The sequence below is a fragment of the Leuresthes tenuis genome, unplaced genomic scaffold, assembly GCF_036924035.1.
Source record: "Leuresthes tenuis unplaced genomic scaffold, fLeuTen1.0.hap1 SCAF_14, whole genome shotgun sequence".
NCBI lineage: Eukaryota > Metazoa > Chordata > Actinopteri > Atheriniformes > Atherinopsidae > Leuresthes > Leuresthes tenuis.
The window spans coordinates 23,837,884-23,858,146 of record NW_027325368.1 but is presented as its reverse complement, the minus strand read 5'-3'; the positions used below and the strand labels follow the sequence as shown (position 1 = coordinate 23,858,146).

The 20,263-nt window shown below is 39.7% G+C and overlaps 2 protein-coding genes across 2 annotated transcripts; both read right to left on the bottom strand.

Moving 5' to 3' along the window:
- Nucleotides 1-745: 745 nt before the first annotated feature.
- On the bottom strand, nt 746-3,330 carry LOC140268260 (beta-2-glycoprotein 1-like). The gene is made up of 6 exons (XM_072363021.1): nt 3,234-3,330; nt 2,322-2,363; nt 1,876-2,037; nt 1,626-1,790; nt 1,084-1,109; nt 746-939 (listed from the first exon to the last, which is right to left on the bottom strand). The coding sequence occupies exons 1-6, from the start codon at nt 3,289-3,291 to the stop codon at nt 904-906; spliced, it is 489 nt and encodes a 162-aa protein (XP_072219122.1). The 5' UTR covers nt 3,292-3,330; the 3' UTR covers nt 746-903.
- A 10,696-nt stretch (nt 3,331-14,026) lies between these two features.
- On the bottom strand, nt 14,027-18,559 carry LOC140268258 (beta-2-glycoprotein 1-like). Its single transcript, XM_072363020.1, has 8 exons — nt 18,436-18,559; nt 17,447-17,497; nt 17,018-17,179; nt 16,338-16,397; nt 15,950-16,111; nt 15,704-15,868; nt 14,422-14,447; nt 14,027-14,247 (listed from the first exon to the last, which is right to left on the bottom strand). Exons 1-8 carry the CDS (start codon nt 18,491-18,493, stop codon nt 14,212-14,214), a joined length of 720 nt encoding a protein of 239 aa, XP_072219121.1. The 5' UTR covers nt 18,494-18,559; the 3' UTR covers nt 14,027-14,211.
- Nucleotides 18,560-20,263: the final 1,704 nt, after the last annotated feature.

Genomic DNA, 20,263 nt, shown 5'->3' with positions numbered 1-20,263 from the left:
AAAAGTGGACCACATCAGTCCAGCTCTGAGGGCTTTATACTGGCTGCCTGTCCATCAAAGGATAGACTTTAAAGTTCTGATGCTGGTCTATAAAGCTCTGAATGGTCTAGGACCAAACTCCCAGAAAGCCTCAGGTGAAACACTCAGTGCTCAGGTTGAAGACACATCTATTTTCAGCTGCATTTGAATAAAGCTCCAAATAAGCTTGAGTTTCAAAATGTAATCATATTTTAACTACTGATTTTATCATCATTTGCATCTTTATAATTTTTATTATAGTTTATTTCATCTTATCTTTTATATATATCATTTATAAATGTTTTATTCAATCTTATCTTTATTGTTAATCAAGCATTTAATCAAGCATTTAATCTAGTGTTCTTATTTCTTTCTTTCTTGTTTAAATTTTAAATCATGCTTTTTATTTCTACTGTTATAATGTCTCTGTAAAGCACTTTGAATCACATTGTCGTTGAATTATGCTATACAAATAAACTTGCCTTGCCTTGCCTTACTGTCGGGGAAAAAAACTTATTTTGATTAACCATATTTTGCATGAAGACAAAATAACATTTTGTCAGGTATAAAGTCAGATTTCAGTACTGATAGAAAGAAAAGCTCCACTTTATTAGTAAAGTAATCTTTGCTCCTTTCTGGGGGCAATTTTTTTTGTTCAATTTGATTTTGTGTCAATTTTAGATGTTTTTGGTGAAAACAAAATGAAGCAGAAAAAAATCAAAAGCAATCAGGTCATTGCATACTTGTGAGTTTTTTTACTATTGAAGATTTGAACACTTGCAGATTCTTTATTACAAATCTTTATTAGCATAGTAGATAAAGATAAAAAGCCAATGTAATGTGTGACAGTGGAATCACAATTAGCTTCTGTGCTGGCATTTGTTTTCAGTCCGTCATCAAACCCCGCTGCCAGCAGAGACCCTGGTTATAAAACACAGGTTACATGAGTAATAAAGAACTGTAGTTTATTTTGAAAGTAAAACAGAAATTCGGTGAAAAATAAGTAGTGATGTTTGAAATGTTTGCATGTATGAGAACAACAAAATTTGTTTGAAGAACACTCACAGTACTTATTTGGGCCCGGTTACAACCTGTGAAGTGATATAGAAGCACAACAAAAAGAATATTATTGACTTGTCTTTGGAAGAAAAGGTATCAAAATACCATTAAAAGTCTTGATTAGTGGATCATATCAACAACTAAATACTGTGAAAGGAGGAACACCTCATAAGGTTAGAGATGATGAAAACAGAACTGATGTGAACGGTAGACACTGAAAAATGAGCAAGTGATTTAATCAGTCTAAAGTAGATCTGATGAAAGCTGCCTTGATGAAAATATAAGACAGACAAAATCTACGTTTCTCTTCACATCATTTACATTTCCCAAGTTCCATCATTTAAAAAATAAATAAATCATGACTCCGTTGTTGAGGCCTCTTCCCTTTTTTCATGGTAATTTGGGGTTGTGAAACAGCAAAATATGTCAGTCAGCCCACACAACACTATGTTAACTCCAAACAATTAGAGACATTGCTGAAAACCTTGTGATCTTACTCCACTTTATTTTCAAGCACATTTGAAAATAACGTTTAAAGTGATACTTACATTTGGATATCTTTGGTTTTCCATCAATGCACTCAACCAAAGCAAAATTAGCAAAAGCCCACTTATCCTCACACTGCAGTGTCTCCGTCTCTCCATTTGTTATAAATTTAATTCCAACCTTTTCCAGATCCTCATATTCAGTTGTGTTCACGAAACAGGAGTTGTCTGTACAAAAGAAACGCATAAATTCCCATTTTCCCCACATCTATGACAGACATTTGGGATTAAAGCTTTAAATGCTGGCTTTTACCTCTGCAGGTGGGTATTTCAGACCATGTGCCATTGCTGTAACACACCACTAAGTCTGGACCCTCTTGTCTGTAAGAATCGATGCACTGGTACTTCAAAACATATTGTCCAATTTGTTCAAAAACACCATGTGAAACTAGAGGCATTTTTCCACATTTGTCAACTGAAAACGGAAATGAAAAAAAACATCTTTCAGAATACACATATATCTATCTTTCACATCGGAGTTCATTAACTTGTCATTGCTCATTACGTTTTCCTCAGCATCACCGATAGGTCCACTTTATAAACAAATCAGAAATAATGACATCAGCTTTATTATTGACTCTGATTTGTAATTTCCAGCCACACATCTTAAATACATATAACCCAGTCAGATGATCTGTCTGGTTGAGATATTGACTAAAACATGTATGCGTTAAAGAGGAAAAGAATCAGATTCTTTACGTGTTGTGAAAAGAAGTTTGGTGTCTCTCTCATTTGAAGATCCTGTAGGATACACAGCAGAGACACTGGTTAGTTGTTGTTTTTGGGTGTAGTTCTTATTGATTTCTACATTGACATTGACAAACTTTGAATAAATGACAATGACATAAAGTATTCAGATTTTCTTTCAAGTCTGTGTTCCTCTACAAGAAGATGCAGTCTCCCCCACCTGTATGGAAGAGTAATTGGAACAAAATTAAGAATCCCCGGCTGCTATATCCTTATGTTAGCCAGTAATTGTTCTGAAAAGTTATAATTGGATGCTGAAAAGTGATAGGTTTGTGGTGGGAAATAAGAAATTGCCAACTCAGCAACCGACCGTGTCAGCCCCTGACTCGGTCGGTAGTTAAGACACCTTTGCTGGCAATTAGAAATGCTGAGGTCAGCAACCCATTGGATGGAACTGAAAAGTCAGTTGATGTTGATGTTTCTGAGGTTAAATCAGTCCACCCTAACTGTGGAGTGGTGAATATTCTGGAACGGTGCAAGAGCAAGCGTGAATTAGCACACGTGGAGCATTTTTTTCATCATTTGATTATTTATGGGGGACAATGGTTTGAATTTTTTTTACTGTCAGTGAATATTATTTGCTTTCTAACATGCAGTATAGTTATGTTGAATTTCTGTCATAGTTTCATATAAAACCGCATCAATCTTGCTAAATGATTTCCTTGTGTTCAGTTATGCTTTTCAGAAATGAATCGCTTTCATACTTGTTGTTGTTTCATGGCAAAAGTCTTGTTCTGTTTTGTTCCAATCCATTCACCGTTTTAGGACATCATCTGAATTTTCAGAACAACCCAAGTAGTCTTCTTCTTCTAGTAATTATATCAACTTCAGATGTCTCCCACAACAAAATGTAAATATACTCACCATGCAGCACTGCAGGAATCCAAACCAGGAGAGCAAAACCAAGACACCTCACCGACATGTTGTCTGAAGTCAAATCACCACAAGAAAGCAGAGTTAAGAGCCTTTTCAGATCTGGACCAGTTAATGATTGTTGGAATTCCCCCTAAAAGAAAAGAAATGAAGAAATAGTAAACACTCTGCTGAACTTTCACTATGCAAAGTCAGCAGAGCTTGTATAAACAGGCACATTTTACATGTTGATCAATTTCATATTGATGATTAAAACATAGGACACAGAGCAATATGTTGTGCAGCTGTTGCTTCATTTGTTGTGAATTCTTCCTTTTTTACTGGGTTGACGAAAGCAAAGAGCCCTTTTTTCACTTTTCGTCTGGCAGATAAGAAATGCCTATGTGTAGTCATCTGTCCTTTGATTGTTCAGAAAATGTATTGGACAAAACCTGAGAGAATGTTTCTGGTCTGGATTTCAAAGTGATTTCCCTCAAGCCATACCTCGTATAATCACGGTTCATAGATACTTTGTTTATGTTCGTTGTTGTCGCTGTGCACTTGGGTGTCATTTTGGACAATCGTGCACCTGTTGATTTCTGTAACCCAGGCCACATTTGAAAAGCAGGAAGAGCTGCAGGCAGGAAAGAGTGTACGAGCAGGCTTGTCTCTACAGGCTAAACCCAAGATGTACAACTACTGTAAATGTTAAAAAGAAAAACTATGAATATGGCTTAAAAGTGAAACAGAGAAGTTGAGACTGTGTGGTTGTGTTTTCTTCTGCAAATCTTACCTCCTGTACAACTTCTTCTGTGAGGACCTGTTGTTTAGTGCTTGTAGAAACGGTTCCGGCGCTGAGTTGCCATCACAATTTGCTCACACAATAGAACAGAATAGACTGTATTGTCATTGCACACCAGGATATGACAAAATTGTGGACAAGGACCAATGCGGCAAGCAAAATTTTGCATTGTATCTCATGACTCAGTAACACACTGCCATGGACAATAGCACAGAGCCATGCTACATGTTTTCAGTAACACACACGCTTTACTTGGTTCACTGTTGTCCAGTGGTGGACAGTAACAAAGTCAATTTACTTGAGTACTGTCCTTAAATACAGTTTTTGAGTATTTGTACTTTACTTGAGTATTATTTTGGGGGGGTACTTTTACTTTCACTCCACTACATTTGAAGGACAGATACTGTACTTTTTACTTTTTATTGATGCTCTCGTTACTCGCTACTTTTGAGCTGACGTCAGCTGATGATTATTTTCTATTTTTTCAAAATTCTGAGAAAAAAAGCAGTTTCTGCTGATACAATGGAGGAAGAAACACATGGAGAAACTCCCGCCGAGCACCTGTGGCCTTATCTGAAACCCATATTTGAGATTTATGAGACAAAAATGGTTTCTTTTCAGTTTAAATGTTTGTTGTGCTTGCCGCAAACAAATGATAAAACAGCCTACAGAAACTCGTCAAACCTGAAAAAGCACGTATGTAAAGTAACTACTGACGTTAGCTAGCTTACTGTTTGTTAAATTGCAGATGAACATTTTAAACGTAATTGTATGATACTTTTTAAAATACTTTTACTTAAGTAAATTTTTAAGCAAATACTTTAGTACTTTACTTAAGTAATATTTTGACTAAGCTACTTACACCCTGCCCACTTTTATAGACTCTGGTGCAGATGCCAACATTATGGCCAAGAGCGGTGACATGCTGCCATAATTTTTTACCAAACGTCCCGCCATTCTGACACTTTTTTCCTCCTATGGTCGGAATGGCGGTATGTTTTTGTTTTTTTTAACATACCGCCATTCCGACAGTTCCTTTTAATAGCCTATGTTTTACCCAAAACATTTTGCACTAATGATATGCCGGCGCAAATACGCAAACTTTAATAATCTATTATCAAAATCCCCTGAAATGTCAAATATAAAAATACAGATATTAATGTAACTCTGGCGAGACTGAAACTGATTAAGCAGAAATACAGTGTCAGTGACCTGTCTCAGCAGCCAGCTGGAGCGGAGCTCTCCACAGAGCCCATGCGTCTTTTGCACGCTTTCATCATATGCAAAAGTAATAATTGCAATTACAGATATCCCGGCTACTGCACAGGATTGCGAGCACTCTGCCTTGCCTTGCCAATAGGAGAGGAGAGAAATGACAGCATAGAACGTATAAAACACAACAAAATGCAGTAAAAACGTTTATTCATGTTATTCACGTGATTTATGAGTACTCGCTCCAATTATGGGAAGCGCGGATGGGCTTTGCGCATTTGGCACAAACACACAGCCGTTGCGCAAGGCTTTATACAGCCTGTTGATATCTTAAGGTCCTAACAGGTCACACCTGTGAGTAAATGTCATGTAGAGATTGTTTTTACATGGCATTAGAGCTGAACATATAGCTTTTATCCACATTCCAACGCGGGAGAGCCCGAAGACGCATGTGCCAGACACACATAGGCATGCGTAAAACCAATTTTGACCACTTCATGCTGTTTATTTGCTTTCTTTTAGTTAACTTTCGTTTCTTTTTCTTGTGCGTATTATGGAGCTGTTTCAGTCCATATTTGTAAGCCTTTTTTCCTGGATTAAATTTTCGGAAGTTGAAACAAGTGGCATTGGAGTGTGTGATTAAAAATCACCACGGTCTGCTTCTTCTCCTCCAGTTGCCGAGACTTTGTGTTTTTAATAACGCTTATCTGTAAACATGTGTTAAACATATAAATTGCATGAACAGAAAGAAGGGACTCACCTGTTGAGTAACACACATTTCCCTATACGGAAAGCCTTGTCGGAATGGTGGGACGTTTGCATGTCGGAATAGCGGGATGTCGGAATGGTGGGATGTCGGAATGGTGGGATGTCGGAATGGCGGGATTTCGGAATGGGTGTTGCCACCCGCCAAGAGCTTAGCCATACAACTCGGACTTAAGAAGATTCCACTTGACACCCCAATTCCTGCCAAAGCCCTTGATGGCCATCTTCTGGAGACTGTCACTCACCAGACTTCTCCTGTCCACATGCTACTTTCCGGTAATCACCATGAGACCATCCAGTTTCACCTCCTGTCATCTTCCAACATTCCACAGATCTTAGGCTACCCTTGGCTACGTCGACACAGCCCCCACATCGACTGGGCCACAGGGGGCATCCTCGGTTGGAAGAACTCCTGCCACCAGGTCTGCCTTAAAGAGGCCTCTGTACCCCAGCAGACAACGCACTCCAGTTCCTGCCCTGACTTGTCCAGAGTTCCTGCCGAGTACCATGACTTCCGGCAAGTGTTCAGTAAGACTAAGGCGACTTCATTGCCCCCTCATCGGCCTTATGACTGTTCCATTGACCTGATGCCTGGCACTTCACCTCCCAAGGGGCGTCTGTACTCCCTGTCTGGTCCTGAACGGGAGTTCATGGAGTCTTACATCAATGACTCCCTGGCTGCCGGTATTATCCGACCTTTGTCGTCTCCTGCTGGGGCAGGATTTTTCTTTGTAGAGAAGAAAGACAAGAGCCTGCGCCCCTGCATTGATTACAGGGGACTTAATGACATCACTATAAAGAACCGGTACCCTCTTCCCCTCATCTCCTCAGCCTTTGAGTTGCTTCAAGGAGCCATGATCTTCACCAAGCTCGACCTCCGTAATGCCTACCACCTTGTCCGCATCCGAGAGGGGGATGAATGGAAGACTGCTTTTAACACGCCCACCGGACATTATGAATATTTGGTGATGCCATTCAGCCTCACCAATGCCCCGGCAGTTTTCCAGGCCTTGGTCAACGACCTCCTCAGAGACATGATCGACAAATATGTTTTTGTCTATTTGGACGACATCCTCATTTTTTCTAAGTCCCGCGAAGAACATATCCACCATGTCCAGACGGTCCTCCAACGCTTGCTGGAGAACTCCCTTTTCGTGAAGGCCGAAAAGTGTGAGTTTCACTCACAGACTGTGTCATTCCTGGGTTACATTGTGACTCAGAGTCACCTGGAGATGGATCCTGCCAAAGTGGACGCAGTTAGGTGTTGGATAGTCCCTGAAACCAGTAAGAAGCTGCAGCAGTTCCTGGGCTTTGCCAATTTTTACAGGCACTTCATCCGGAACTATAGCTCCATCGCTGCCCCTCTCACAGCCCTGACATCCTCCAAGACTTCCTTCCGATTGTCCCATTCTGCAGATATGGCCTTTCAGACCCTGAGGGACCACTTCAGTTCTGCACCCATCCTCCAAGTTCCTGACGCCGAACGGCAGTTCATCGTAGAGGTGGATGCATCTGACATGGGTGTAGGGGCTGTTCTGTCCCAGCGAGCAGCCAGTGACCAGAAGATCCACCCATGTGCCTTTTTCTCTCGGCGTCTTATGACAAAATTTTGACATTGGTAACCGGGAACTCCTAGCTGTTAAACTGGCTCTGGAGGAGTGGCGGCACTGGATGGAGGGAACCAAGCAGCCCTTCCTGGTTTGGACGGACCACAAGAACCTGGAGTACATTTGAACCACAAAGAGACTCAATTCTCGACAGGCACGATGGGCCCTCTTCTTCACCAGGTTCAATTTCACCCTCTCCTACAGACCCGGCTCCCGCAACGTCAAACCTGACGCTCTGTCACGTCAGTTCCAGAGGGAGGATGATGGCACCAGTGCTCCTGACACCATCCTTCCGTCCCTGTGTGTTGTGGCATCCCTGACTTGGGAAATTGAGGAGAAAGTGAGAGCTGCCACAGAGGGTCAGCCTGGTCCAAGTGCCTGCCCTACTGGTTGATTATTTGTGCCTGCAGCTCTGAGGTCGGATGTACTCCAGTGGGCCCATGGTTCTAAGTTGACCTGCCATCCTGGGATCCAGAGAACCCGGGAGGTCCTTCTACAACTTTTCTGGTGGGCCACGTTACAGGAGGACACCCGGGAGTATGTCAAAGCCTGACAGACCTGCAATCAGAATAAACCATCGCATTAAGCACCATCCGGCCTCCTGCAGCCTCTCCCAGTGCCACATCGCCCCTGGTCCCACATTTCAGTGGACTTTGTGACAGGCCTGCCACCATCAAATGAGAAGATGGCTATTCTTACCATTGTGGACCGCTTCTCTAAGATGGCACACTTTGTGTCCTTGCCTAAGCTCCCGTCAGCTAAAGAGACAGCCCAGCTGCTCCTCAACCACGTCTTTCGCGCCTTCATGGGATTCCTGTTGATGTGGTCTTGGACAGAGGGCCCCAGTTTTCATCAGTGTTCTGGCGGGAGTTCTGCAGCCTCTTGGGAGCCACTGCCAGTTTGTCATCCGGGTACCACCCGCAATCTAATGGCCAGACTGAGAGGAAGAACCAAGAAATGGAGACGGCCCTCCGGTGTATGGTGTCACAGAACCCATCCTCTTGGTCCCAGCATCTGTTGTGGGTGGAATATGCCCACAACACCCTTACCAGCTCCGCCACCAGTTTGTCTCCTTTCCAGTGTGCCTACGGTTACCAGCCTCCTCTCTTCCCAGCCCTGGAAGGGGAGGCCTCTTGCCCTTCAGTTCAAGCCTTCATCCGTTGCTGTTGTCGGACCTGGAGCCATGCTAGGGCCTCCCTCCTGAAGGCGGCAGACCGATACTCCTCAGCAGCCAACCGTCGTCGCTCTCAAGCTCCACAATACCAGGTGGGCCAGAGGGTTTGGCTCTCCACCCGTGACCTTCCTCTGCGTGTGGAATCCAACAAGCTGGCTCCCTAGTTTGTCGGGCCCATAGCTATCGAGAAGGTAGCTATCCTGTGGCAGTCCGGCTCAAACTTCCTCGGTCTATGCGGGTGCACCCGACATTCCATGTGTCCAAGGTCAAGCCGGTCAGCGAGAGCCCACTGGTGCCTGCTGCTGCAATTGGGTCCATACACCACCCGTTACAGCATGTACACTAATCTAGACATATACGGGTGAGTAACTACATAACCAGATGTTGCTATGCTATTGAGAAAACCAATGTTTATGCAATCTGAAAGGATGCATATAATCATGAAATCAAATCAATAAATTCATCTAACAATGAGATCTTTAAGATATAATGGAGCTAGTTTATTTAGAGCTTTATGTGAGGAGAAAAATTAACAGGGAGGCAATGAAGAGAAGCTCGATGATGTGATCCCATCAGCGTATTGAACAGTTTCCATACATCTTTTTTTTGGTCACTGGTGTAATGAAGTGCTTGGTATTAAGGTACCTAAGTGTATTAATTCATTCACATTTCATTTTACATTTATAGCCCCAATATAACTTCAGGAGAATGAAACCATGTACATGAACCATTGGAGGTTTGCCTATTTGCTGTTGCCAGTAAGGGAAAATAGAGAAAAATTATTCAAAATCAGGAATTTTAATACAAAAAATAAATGCTAAAGGGGCCTGGAAGCCAGTAGGATCACATAAAGTATGCTCTCTTTGGTGCTATGAAATGATCCATTTGCTTCAAATCTGGTAGGATTGATCTTTTTGGATGTTTAAGGAGTAAGTTAGTCTTTTTAGTCTAAATATTTCTAAAGTTATGCCAAATCATTGATCTACAGTGGATGGGAGCAGGCTAACCATCTCCCAGTAAATGATTTCTTTCTTGCTGCTAACAGAGTTTACATTGACTTTGGCCTCAGCTTCGTTCCAGAACTGAACTATTACCTCAAGCAGGGAGAATTCCCAGAATAAATGATGCACTGATCCACATTGTCTCAGGATATAACATTCTTATCCATCACAGCAGAAAAGTGATCGCTCTGAAATGTGTCTACATTTCATATAACTTTAGTTATCTCTAGTCTATAGTCCAGTTTACAACCAATTAATCATTGCTGACTCTCTGGAGTAAACAACAAGGCATATTGGGAAAGGCCTTTCAAATAACCTTTGATTCCTATCAACTGATTTGGTCGTACGATTTTTTTGCGATTTGGGTTAGAGAATAAATGGGAAGAGAAAATTGATGCAGAATTTTCTTAAACTGTCTTAGAAATGGACTCTGTATCAAAATGATATTCAATTGTAACCTTGGAATCATTTCATTTTACATGTCTTGTGTTGCGAACATTGGGAAAATAGAGAAATGAAATGTTGCATCAACATATTTGTACTTTTTTCATATATGACTTGATGATTGATCTCACACAGTCCAAAAACATGCATGTTAGGTTAATTGGTGTCTCTAAAATTGTCCTTAGGAGTGAATGTGAGCGTGGTTGTTTTCTCTGTGTGGCCCTGTGATGGAATGGCGACCCGTCCAGGGTGTTCCCCGCCTCTTGCCTGATGACCGCTGGGATAGGCTCCAGACCCATGTACCATCTTTAGGCCAGACTTGCACTATCTGCCACCAGGACCACTTGTCTTTGTTTTTGTTGTGTCCTATTCTAGTAATCACATTCTCCAGTATTAGTAACCACTGCTTATTTTTCGTCAATTAATCTTTTTAAGATTAATTAAAAAGATTAATCTTTTTAATATTAATTGACTCAATCAGTCTATCAAGGTTTAATATGCGCACACTACCTCACTAGAGAAAGCCCATTTATCTTTGTGTATGGTGAACACCGCTCAAAGCTGACAAACTATCTGATGAAGAATGGTGCCGTATCAGGGATAGGGTTAGGGGCTTTAAGCTCAGTAGCTCCCTATCATACTGGGGTATGACATGCTTTGTGCCAGTGATTCGATTCATTCGCCGCCATATATCCAAGGATAATTAGCCTCGCTCAGATAAGGAGCATAACTCACACTATAGATATAACCGAGTTAATCTCATCATGTAGACCCACTGAATGAAATTCCACCTTGTTAACAAATTAATTCTAGCAACTGATCAATCTTTCCCACACCGCTACACTTGCATGCTCTTGTATTTTTCTATTGCCTCTTAAAAGTAATCAAATATATTGTCATTAAATCAATACAAGCGATTAATTTAATGTCACTTATTGTACTTCAAGGAGTAAAACAGTTATTGTATTGATACAGCATTAGAGTAGATTTTTGTAAAATATTTGATACAAAGAAAACCTTTAATTGGTCTAAGAAGTGTAAACATTATGGTGCTTAGTGAATGATAACCTACAGAAACCTGCCCGTTTTCAACATTACTTCTTCATAGTCAAGGCTGCATGGAATGATAATGAGACTCTTCTGGAGGCTTTATTAATACAAAATATAAGTAGTATGTAACAATCATTTCATATCAGTGTTTTTATCATAAATTACACAAATTTATTAAGTTGATTTGACATTATGAGCTGAAATTTGCTGGTTCTTCTAGCTAATTAACTTTGACAAGTAAGTTGATAGTAAGTAAGTAAATGATTTGGTTAAATAATAATAACCTTGTAATACTGTCCGGAGATAACTTATTTCAACAACTTGTATTTTGCATGAGGCTTGCAAATACAAACTGCTTTCAATTATGTACTGAAAGAAAAGCAAAAGAAAAAAGTAAAGTAGAGTTTCTTGGGCATCAGTCATGATATTTCAGTCAAACAGCAGCTGTATGACAGACTGGTTGCTCCAGCACGTTCACCACCTGTGAGAACCTACATTGTCTTGTGAACCAACCAGGTTCTGGATGGATGGACTGCCTTTGATATAGAATTTACACAACAAATGAAGCAGAAAAAATCAAATGCATTCAGGTCATTGCATGCTTGTGATTTGTTTTACTATTGACGCTTTGAGCACACATGTAGATCCTTTACTACAATCTTTATTAGCATAGTAGATAAAGATAAAAAGCCAATGTAGTGTGTGACAGTGGAATCATAATAAGTCTCAAAAGCTTCTGCGCTGGCATTTGTTTTCAGTCCATCATCAAAGCCCGCAGCCAGCCCCTGGTTATAAAACACAGGTTTCACGAACGATGAACGACTGTAGTTCATATAGAAAGTAAAATAGGAATTCAGTGAAAAAGAAGTTCAAAGTAGTGATGTTTGAAATGTTTGCATGTATGAGAAGAACATAATTAGATTGAGGAACACTCACCGTATTTATTTGGGCCCGGTTACATTGTGTGAAGTGATATAGAAGCACAACAAAAAGAATATTAATGACTTGCCTTTGTAGGAAAAGGTATTTAAATACTATTAAAAGCCTTGATTAGCAACAAGTATGGACAACTTGAAACTTAAAACTATGAATAAATACTGCAAAAGGAGGAAGTAACACCAAATTAGATCAGAGTTGATGAAAACAGAATTGAAATTAACAACAGACACTTAAAGATTAGCAATGTAGTTAATTTAAAGCATCTTGAATCATCATCTTGAAAATATAAGGCTGGCAAAATATAATTTCCCATTTACATAATTCATATTTCACCAATTCCAATGTTTAATGTTTTTTTATTGCCCCATTGTTGAGGTTTCCTTCCTTTTTTCTAGTAATTTTGTATTGTGAATGATACACAATAAAAGTTAGATGAAATGAGATCATCTTCAACGGAATACATTTGTTTTCAGTTTTAATTCACATCTGTTAATGTCTCTTCCAATTTTTCAGTCCAGATGCAATTTCACTGTTCACAGTGTTAACATACAGGCTCAGGAGCAGCAGCAGCGCTCTGGCTAACAATCTGCCACAGACCTGGCCTTCTTAGAGAAATATACCCTCACCCCTCAGCCTGCCAACATTGTCCACCCTGTGAGGCCTGAGCAGATATTGGACCCTGGAGAGCAGTCCTACCTCGGCACGCTGCTGGGACTGAATTTCAGCTTCGTCTGTACAGAACCTCTCCAACTCTGACCACTCTCACTGATATTTCTCAACCAAAAAAACAAAGCAAAATAAAGACCTGGCCTTTAGAGAACAGCCCTACATGTACAGTACTAGATTGTCAATTTTACACAAATGTGGGAACACTTTTTTTTCAGAGACTGGTCCTTCCTGGGGCTGCACAGTGATGTGGTGGTTAGCACCGTCGCCTCACACCGAGAGGGTTCCAGGTTCGATTCTCAGCTGGGGCCTTTTCTGTGTGGAGTTTGCATGTTCTCCTCATGTATGTGTGGATTCTCTCCAGGTACTCCAGCTTCCTCCCACTATCCAAAAACACGATGTCAGTTTAATTGGTGCCTCTAAATTGTCCCTAGGAGTGTGTGTGTGTGGTCATTTGTCTCTGTGTGATAGACTGGCGACCTGTCTGGGGTGTACCCCGCCTCTCACCCAATGACGGCTGGGATAGGCTCGAGGCCCCGCATATCTAAAGTGGATTAAGCAGGTATAGAAGATGGATGGATTGATTGATGGATGGACAGACGGACGGGTCCTTCCTGTACACAGAAACATGAGCATTGTGTCTACCATTTTGTATAGATTTTACAGGCAATATGTTTTTTCCTTCTTTAATGGATTAGCAAAAGAATTATGAAGTGAGTAGTAGGAATAGTTGTTTGCTAGTTGGCACTTCCAATGAATAAAGTTCAGTTTAGTAATCAAATAAGCAAATTTCTCCAAGTTAATTGATAATATAAAGAATCACCTGTGATATTCTTGTATTACTGGTTGGAATAAACTTCTGGTTTGGCTGTTGGATTTGATTTTGTGTCAGTTGGAGGCCATTTGTTTAGAACCAAGCGCTGGACATGTGAAACTTTGTAACATTCAGAAACAGTAATGAAACTCCTCTCAAATGTTGTGTCATCAATAAAATGATTGGGAACAACGAAGTGTGCGACTCTGACAGATTGCCAGCTCCAGGATGTACACCTCCAGCTACCTGTGACCCTGCAGGACAATCAGGACTGGATGGAGTTTGAGATTTTAACACAAAAACACAGCTGACAATTTCAGGATGTGTAGAGTTGAAAACCCACGTTAGAATTTTATTGAAGTCTGTAACATGTAAATTGATTTACTTTCATTTCTGAGCTCTAGGACAAAACAAAACCTGCATTTAATTGGTATTCATACGTAAAAAGGAAAAGCAATCATAGTGTGTGACTGTGGAATCATTATTAGTTGTATCAAAATCTTCCAGGCTTTGTTTTCAATGTGTCATCAAACCCCGACTCCAGCAGAGACCCTGTTAATAAAACACAGGTTTCATGAGCAATAAACAACTGTAAATAGGAAGTAAAATATAAATGAAAAATAAGGTTCAGAGTGGTGATACTTCATTCAACGCTTCCAGATAGAATGTGCATCAATGACGAGAACATTAATACAATGTTGTAGATGCAGTAAAATGATCACTCACCAAGTTAATTTGGTATATGTTACAACCTGTGAAAAGTAAGGAGGCACAAGAGAGAAGTTAATGACTCGTCACTGAGGGAAAAAGACTTTAAATGTCTCCAGGTTTCTCTGTTTTTGTCCAGTTTTAGTGTTACCTTTAAACCTGAACTCATGAACGGAAAGTGATGAATCACGGCTTAGAATTCTTCATCTCATAACGGATTTGTTAAGATGAAATTTTGATAATTTTTTTATATGTTGTGGCTATTTTTAATTTCACAACCATCTAATTTTCAATTCACACACAACTGAATTATCTACATTGAGATCAGTTACGTTTTGTGACCCTCACCCCACTGCCAGGCTGTCTCTGTCTGAAACAAGCAATTAGAGATGTGTTTCACAGCTCTACCTGGAACAATTAAAAAGGACAAAATCCAGGATACTGGAAAGCCTGCAGAGGTGATATCTTTGCTGATCTGAACGGTGATAAGCTGCTGCTGGTAATTAACACACCACAACAACACAGTCAGTGAGGTAGAACAGCTACTGCCTCCTCCCACTTAACGGGAAAGAGAAGTAAAGCTAATCTTTCTATCCTCATGGTCAAATCAGTAAATATTGTTGCGTCCACTGGCTTTAAGTCTGAAAAAGTTTAAAAAATTCCGTCTACAACCAGTGAAGACTTCAGACTGAGTTAGAGTCAAATGTAGTTAGCATGAAAATATTTTTTCAGGTGGACTTTGAGACCTCTGCATAATGTTTCTTATTGCTTTCAGTCTACAGACATGCACTAAACCAAGTTTAGCTTCCAAGTGTTTTCAGATTTCCACTTTCCATGTGAGGGTCAATAATTGTTATGAATGCTGACAGCAGCTTGGACAGGAAAAATTCTGGGAAATCATCAAAATTTTTATCTGATCATTTGGAACCAGGTTTCACACCAAATACTTCATTTGCCTTAATAAACCTTGAGGTTTAATGTTGTTTTGAATTGTTAACGGACCAACTGTAGTAATCTGTAGATACTTTCTGCAAAACATGTCAACGCACACACAGACACACACACACACACAAGCACACACACACACAGACACAAGCACACACACACACACACACACAGACACACACACACACAAGCACACACAGACACACGCACACACACAGACACACACACACACACACACAGACACACACACACACACAGGGCAATAACAACTCCAAATAACTAGAGACTTTGTTGAAACACTGATCTTACTCCTCTCATCTTACAAACACATTTAAATTCTTAAAGTGATACTTACATTGGGATATCTTTGCTGTTCCATCATTGCACTCGACCAAAGCCAAACTTTCATATCTCCACTTATCCTTACAATCCAGTCTCTTCGTCTCTCCATTTGTTACAAATGCAAGTCCATGATTTACTAAGTCAACATAATCAGCTGTGTTCACAGAGCAGTAGTTGGCTGTACAAAAGAGACACAAATAAAGATTTTCCCCATATCTATGACAGATCTTTGGAATGAAAGTTTTTGGTGTTGACTTACCTCTGCAGGAGGGTACTGCTGACCACGTGCCATCGCTGTAACACGCCACCTCCGCTGAGCCCACTAATTTATAAAAGTTTACGCACTCGTACCGCAAAAAACGGAGATTGTCTTGGTGAACAACACTGTCTGCAACTACGGGGAAATCACCACATTTATCAACTGGAAAGAAAAAAAACATTCCAGAAAACAGATGTAGCAATGTTTCATACCAGATGATCAACTTAACTTTCCATCCAACAATGTGGTTTCTTCTACATCACAGATCGGCTCACTTTATAAAACAAACAACTCAGGAAGATTTGAGCTTAATTATTGGTTCCAATTCATAACTGTCCAGAAACTCAACACATGTAATGCAAAAGAAGAAATGAATCTGCGTCTTTACTTGTTGTGAATGATGGCACACTGCTGTCATCCTTGGATCCGGAAGAGGAGGAGGAAAGTTCTGGAAATTACACAGCAGACACATTGGTTAGTTGTTGCTTTGGGATGTTGTTCTCATTGATTTCTCTTTTCTGCATCAATGGCACACCTTGTTACTTTAGCAGTTTGCTATAACATATTTAAGTTACAGTTATTCAATCATTTTGGCTTTAAAAAGTGCAGACCTGAGGGTATTCCCATCCAAAGCGGAGGATTAGAGTTTAAAATTGTAGCTCTTTATTGTGCCGAACTTTTTAAGGGGCTTAGGTTTAACTGGACAGATTACCATGACCATAAACAGGGCTTTGCAGGCAACTACTACCTAAAGTCTAAAGTACACACTGAAAAAAATAACTCATAAGATTTACTTAAAAAATATATTGTAAGTGTTTGCATGCAAATGATTTAAGTAAACTTTAATCCTGCAATATTAAGTAACACTCACTTGCCAGTATCAAGTAATTGTTACTTTCCATAAAACATTACAGTTGTGAAAATATTAAGTAACATTTACTTGTTTACATCCAAGTTTATATATATATCCAAGGTATATTTGTTTAAACAACTTAAGTAAAGTGTACTTGCTTTTCATAGGCAGGAACATAATTTTACTTAAAATTGTAGCTTTTAGTGTTGACTTACCTCTGCAGGTGGGCGCCTCTGACCATGTGCCATTGATGTAACACGTCACTACCGCTGAGCCCACTAATTCATAAAATTGTACGCACTCGTACCGCAAGTAACGGCAATCGTCATGGTGAACAACACCGTTCTCAACTACGGGGAATTCTCCACATCTATCAACTGGAAAGAATTTTTTTTCAGAAAACAGACATATCAATGTTTCATATTGGTCGATGAACTGGTTCTATCTCATATTCTTTAATCAGCATCACATTTAAGCCCACTTCATAAACAAACCACTCAAAGAGGATAATATGAGCTTTATTATTGACTCTCATTTGGAACCATCCAGCAACATATGATAAATACATTTAACCCAGTCAAAAGATTTGTTTGGTGGAGATACTGCCATGTAACGTAAAATAAGAAATTAATCTGTTTCTTTACCTGTTGTAAAAGTGAGTTTGATCTTATTTGACCCGGAACAGGTAGAAGATCCTGTAGGATACACAGCAGAGACACTGGTTGGTTCTTGCTTTTGGGTGTAGTTCTTATTGATTTCTTCAGTGACATTGAAAACTATTGTCTTATAATGCTTATGAACATAAAATAGATGATACCAAAGTTGTCTTTGGCAGAAGAGTTCAAACTTAGAATAAATGACATGACATAAAGTATTCAGATTTTCTTTCAAGTCTGTGTTCCTCTACAAGAAGATGCAGTCTCCCCCACCTGTATGGAAGAGTAATTGGAACAAAATTAAGAATCCCCGGCTGCTATATCCTTATGTTAGCCAGTAATTGTTCTGAAAAGTTATAATTGGATGCTGAAAAGTGATAGGTTTGTGGTGGGAAATAAGAAATTGCCAACTCAGCAACCGACCGTGTCAGCCCCTGACTCGGTCGGCAGTTAAGACACCTTTGCTGGCAATTAGAAATGCTGAGGTCAGCAACCCATTGGATGGAACTGAAAAGTCAGTTGATGTTGATGTTTCTGAGGTTAAATCAGTCCACCCTAACTGTGGAGTGGTGAATATTCTGGAACGGTGCAAGAGCAAGCGTGAATTAGCACACGTGGAGCATTTTTTTCATCATTTGATTATTTATGGGGGACAATGGTTTGAATTTTTTTTACTGTCAGTGAATATTATTTGCTTTCTAACATGCAGTATAGTTATGTTGAATTTCTGTCATAGTTTCATATAAAACCGCATCAATCTTGCTAAATGATTTCCTTGTGTTCAGTTATGCTTTTCAGAAATGAATCGCTTTCATACTTGTTGTTGTTTCATGGCAAAAGTCTTGTTCTGTTTTGTTCCAATCCATTCACCGTTTTAGGACATCATCTGAATTTTCAGAACAACCCAAGTAGTCTTCTTCTTCTAGTAATTATATCAACTTCAGATGTCTCCCACAACAAAATGTAAATATACTCACCATGCAGCACTGCAGGAATCCAAACCAGGAGAGCAAAACCAAGACACCTCACCCACATGTTGTCTGAAGTCAAATCACCACAAGAAAGCAGAGTTATGAGCCTTTTCAGATCTGGACCAGTTAATGATTGTTGGAATTCCCCCTAAAAGAAAGGAAATAGTAAACACTCTGCTGAACTTTCACTATGCAAAGTCAGCAGAGCTTGTATAAACAGGCACATTTTACATGTTGATCAATTTCATATTGATGATTAAAACATAGGACACAGAGCAATATGTTGTGCAGCTGTTGCTTCATTTGTTGTGAATTCTTCCTTTTTTACTGGGTTGACGAAAGCAAAGAGCTCTTTTTTCACTTTTCGTCTGGCAGATAAGAAATGCCTATGTGTAGTCATCTGTCCTTTGATTGTTCAGAAAATGTATTGGACAAAACCTGAGAGAATGTTTCTGGTCTGGATTTCAAAGTGATTTCCCTCAAGCCATACCTCGTATAATCACGGTTCATAGATACTTTGTTTATGTTCGTTGTTGTCGCTGTGCACTTGGGTGTCATTTTGGACAATCGTGCACCTGTTGATTTCTGTAACCCAGGCCACATTTGAAAAGCAGGAAGAGCTGCAGGCAGGAAAGAGTGTACGAGCAGGCTTGTCTCTACAGGCTAAACCCAAGATGTACAACTACTGTAAATGTTAAAAAGAAAAACTATAAATATGGCTTAAAAGTGAAACAGAGAAGTTGAGACTGTGTGGTTGTGTTTTCTTCTGCAAATCTTACCTCCTGTACAACTTCTTCTGTGAGGACCTGTTGTTTAGTGCTTGTAGAAACGGTTCCGGCGCTGAGTTGCCATCACAATTTGCTCACCCAATAGAACAGAATAGACTGTATTGTCATTGCACACCAGGATATGACAAAATTGTGGACAAGGACCAATGCGGCAAGCAAAATTTTGCATTGTATCTCATGACTCAGTAACACACTGCCATGGACACTTTAATAGCACAGAGCCATGCTACATGTTTTCAGTAACACACACACTTTACTTGGTTCACTGTTGTCCAGTGGTGGACAGTAACAAAGTCAATTTACTTGAGTACTGTCCTTAAATACAGTTTTTGAGTATTTGTACTTTACTTGAGTATTATTTTGGGGGGGTACTTTTACTTTCACTCCACTACATTTGAAGGACAGATACTGTATTTTTTACTTTTTATTGATGCTCTCGTTACTCGCTACTTTTGAGCTGACGTCAGCTGATGATTATTTTCTATTTTTTCAAAATTCTGAGAAAAAAAGCAGTTTCTGCTGATACAATGGAGGAAGAAACACATGGAGAAACTCCCGCCGAGCACCCGTGGCCTTATCTGAAACCCATATTTGAGATTTATGAGACAAAAATGGTTTCTTTTCAGTTTAAATGTTTGTTGTGCTTGCCGCAAACAAATGATAAAACAGCCTACAGAAACTCGTCAAACCTGAAAAAGCACGTATGTAAAGTAGCTACTGACGTTAGCTAGCTTACTGTTTGTTAAATTGCAGATGAACATTTTGAACGTAATTGTATGATACTTTTTAAAATAATTTTACTTAAGGAAATTTTTAAGCAAATACTTTAGTACTTTACTTAAGTAATATTTTGACTAAGCTACTTTTACTTGTATTGGAGTAATATTTGACGAGGAGTATCTGTACTTTTACTCAAGTAGTGAAGTTGTGTAGTCTGTCCACCACTGCTGTTGTCTGTTGTTACATTAAATGGATAATGAGGTGCTCTGCCAAACTCTTAACTTTTAAACTCCCTTTGTTTAAGAATTTAGGTTAAGTGGAAGCAG

Excerpts from the sequence above, each read along its gene's own strand:
- LOC140268260 (XM_072363021.1), bottom strand. The coding sequence starts at position 3,291 with ATGTCGGTGAGGTGTCTTGGTTTTGCTCTCCTGGTTTGGATTCCTGCA. Across the intron at positions 2,364-3,233 it reads GATTCCTGCAGTGCTGCATG|GATCTTCAAATGAGAGAGAC; the intron begins GTGAGTATATTT and ends TGTATCCTACAG. Across the intron at positions 1,791-1,875 it reads TGAAATACCCACCTGCAGAG|ACAACTCCTGTTTCGTGAAC; the intron begins GTAAAAGCCAGC and ends TCTTTTGTACAG.
- LOC140268258 (XM_072363020.1), bottom strand. The coding sequence starts at position 18,493 with ATGTGGGTGAGGTGTCTTGGTTTTGCTCTCCTGGTTTGGATTCCTGCA. Across the intron at positions 16,398-17,017 it reads AGAGGCGCCCACCTGCAGAG|AACTTTCCTCCTCCTCTTCC; the intron begins GTAAGTCAACAC and ends TGTAATTTCCAG. Across the intron at positions 14,248-14,421 it reads ACATATACCAAATTAACTTG|GGTCTCTGCTGGAGTCGGGG; the intron begins GTGAGTGATCAT and ends TTTTATTAACAG.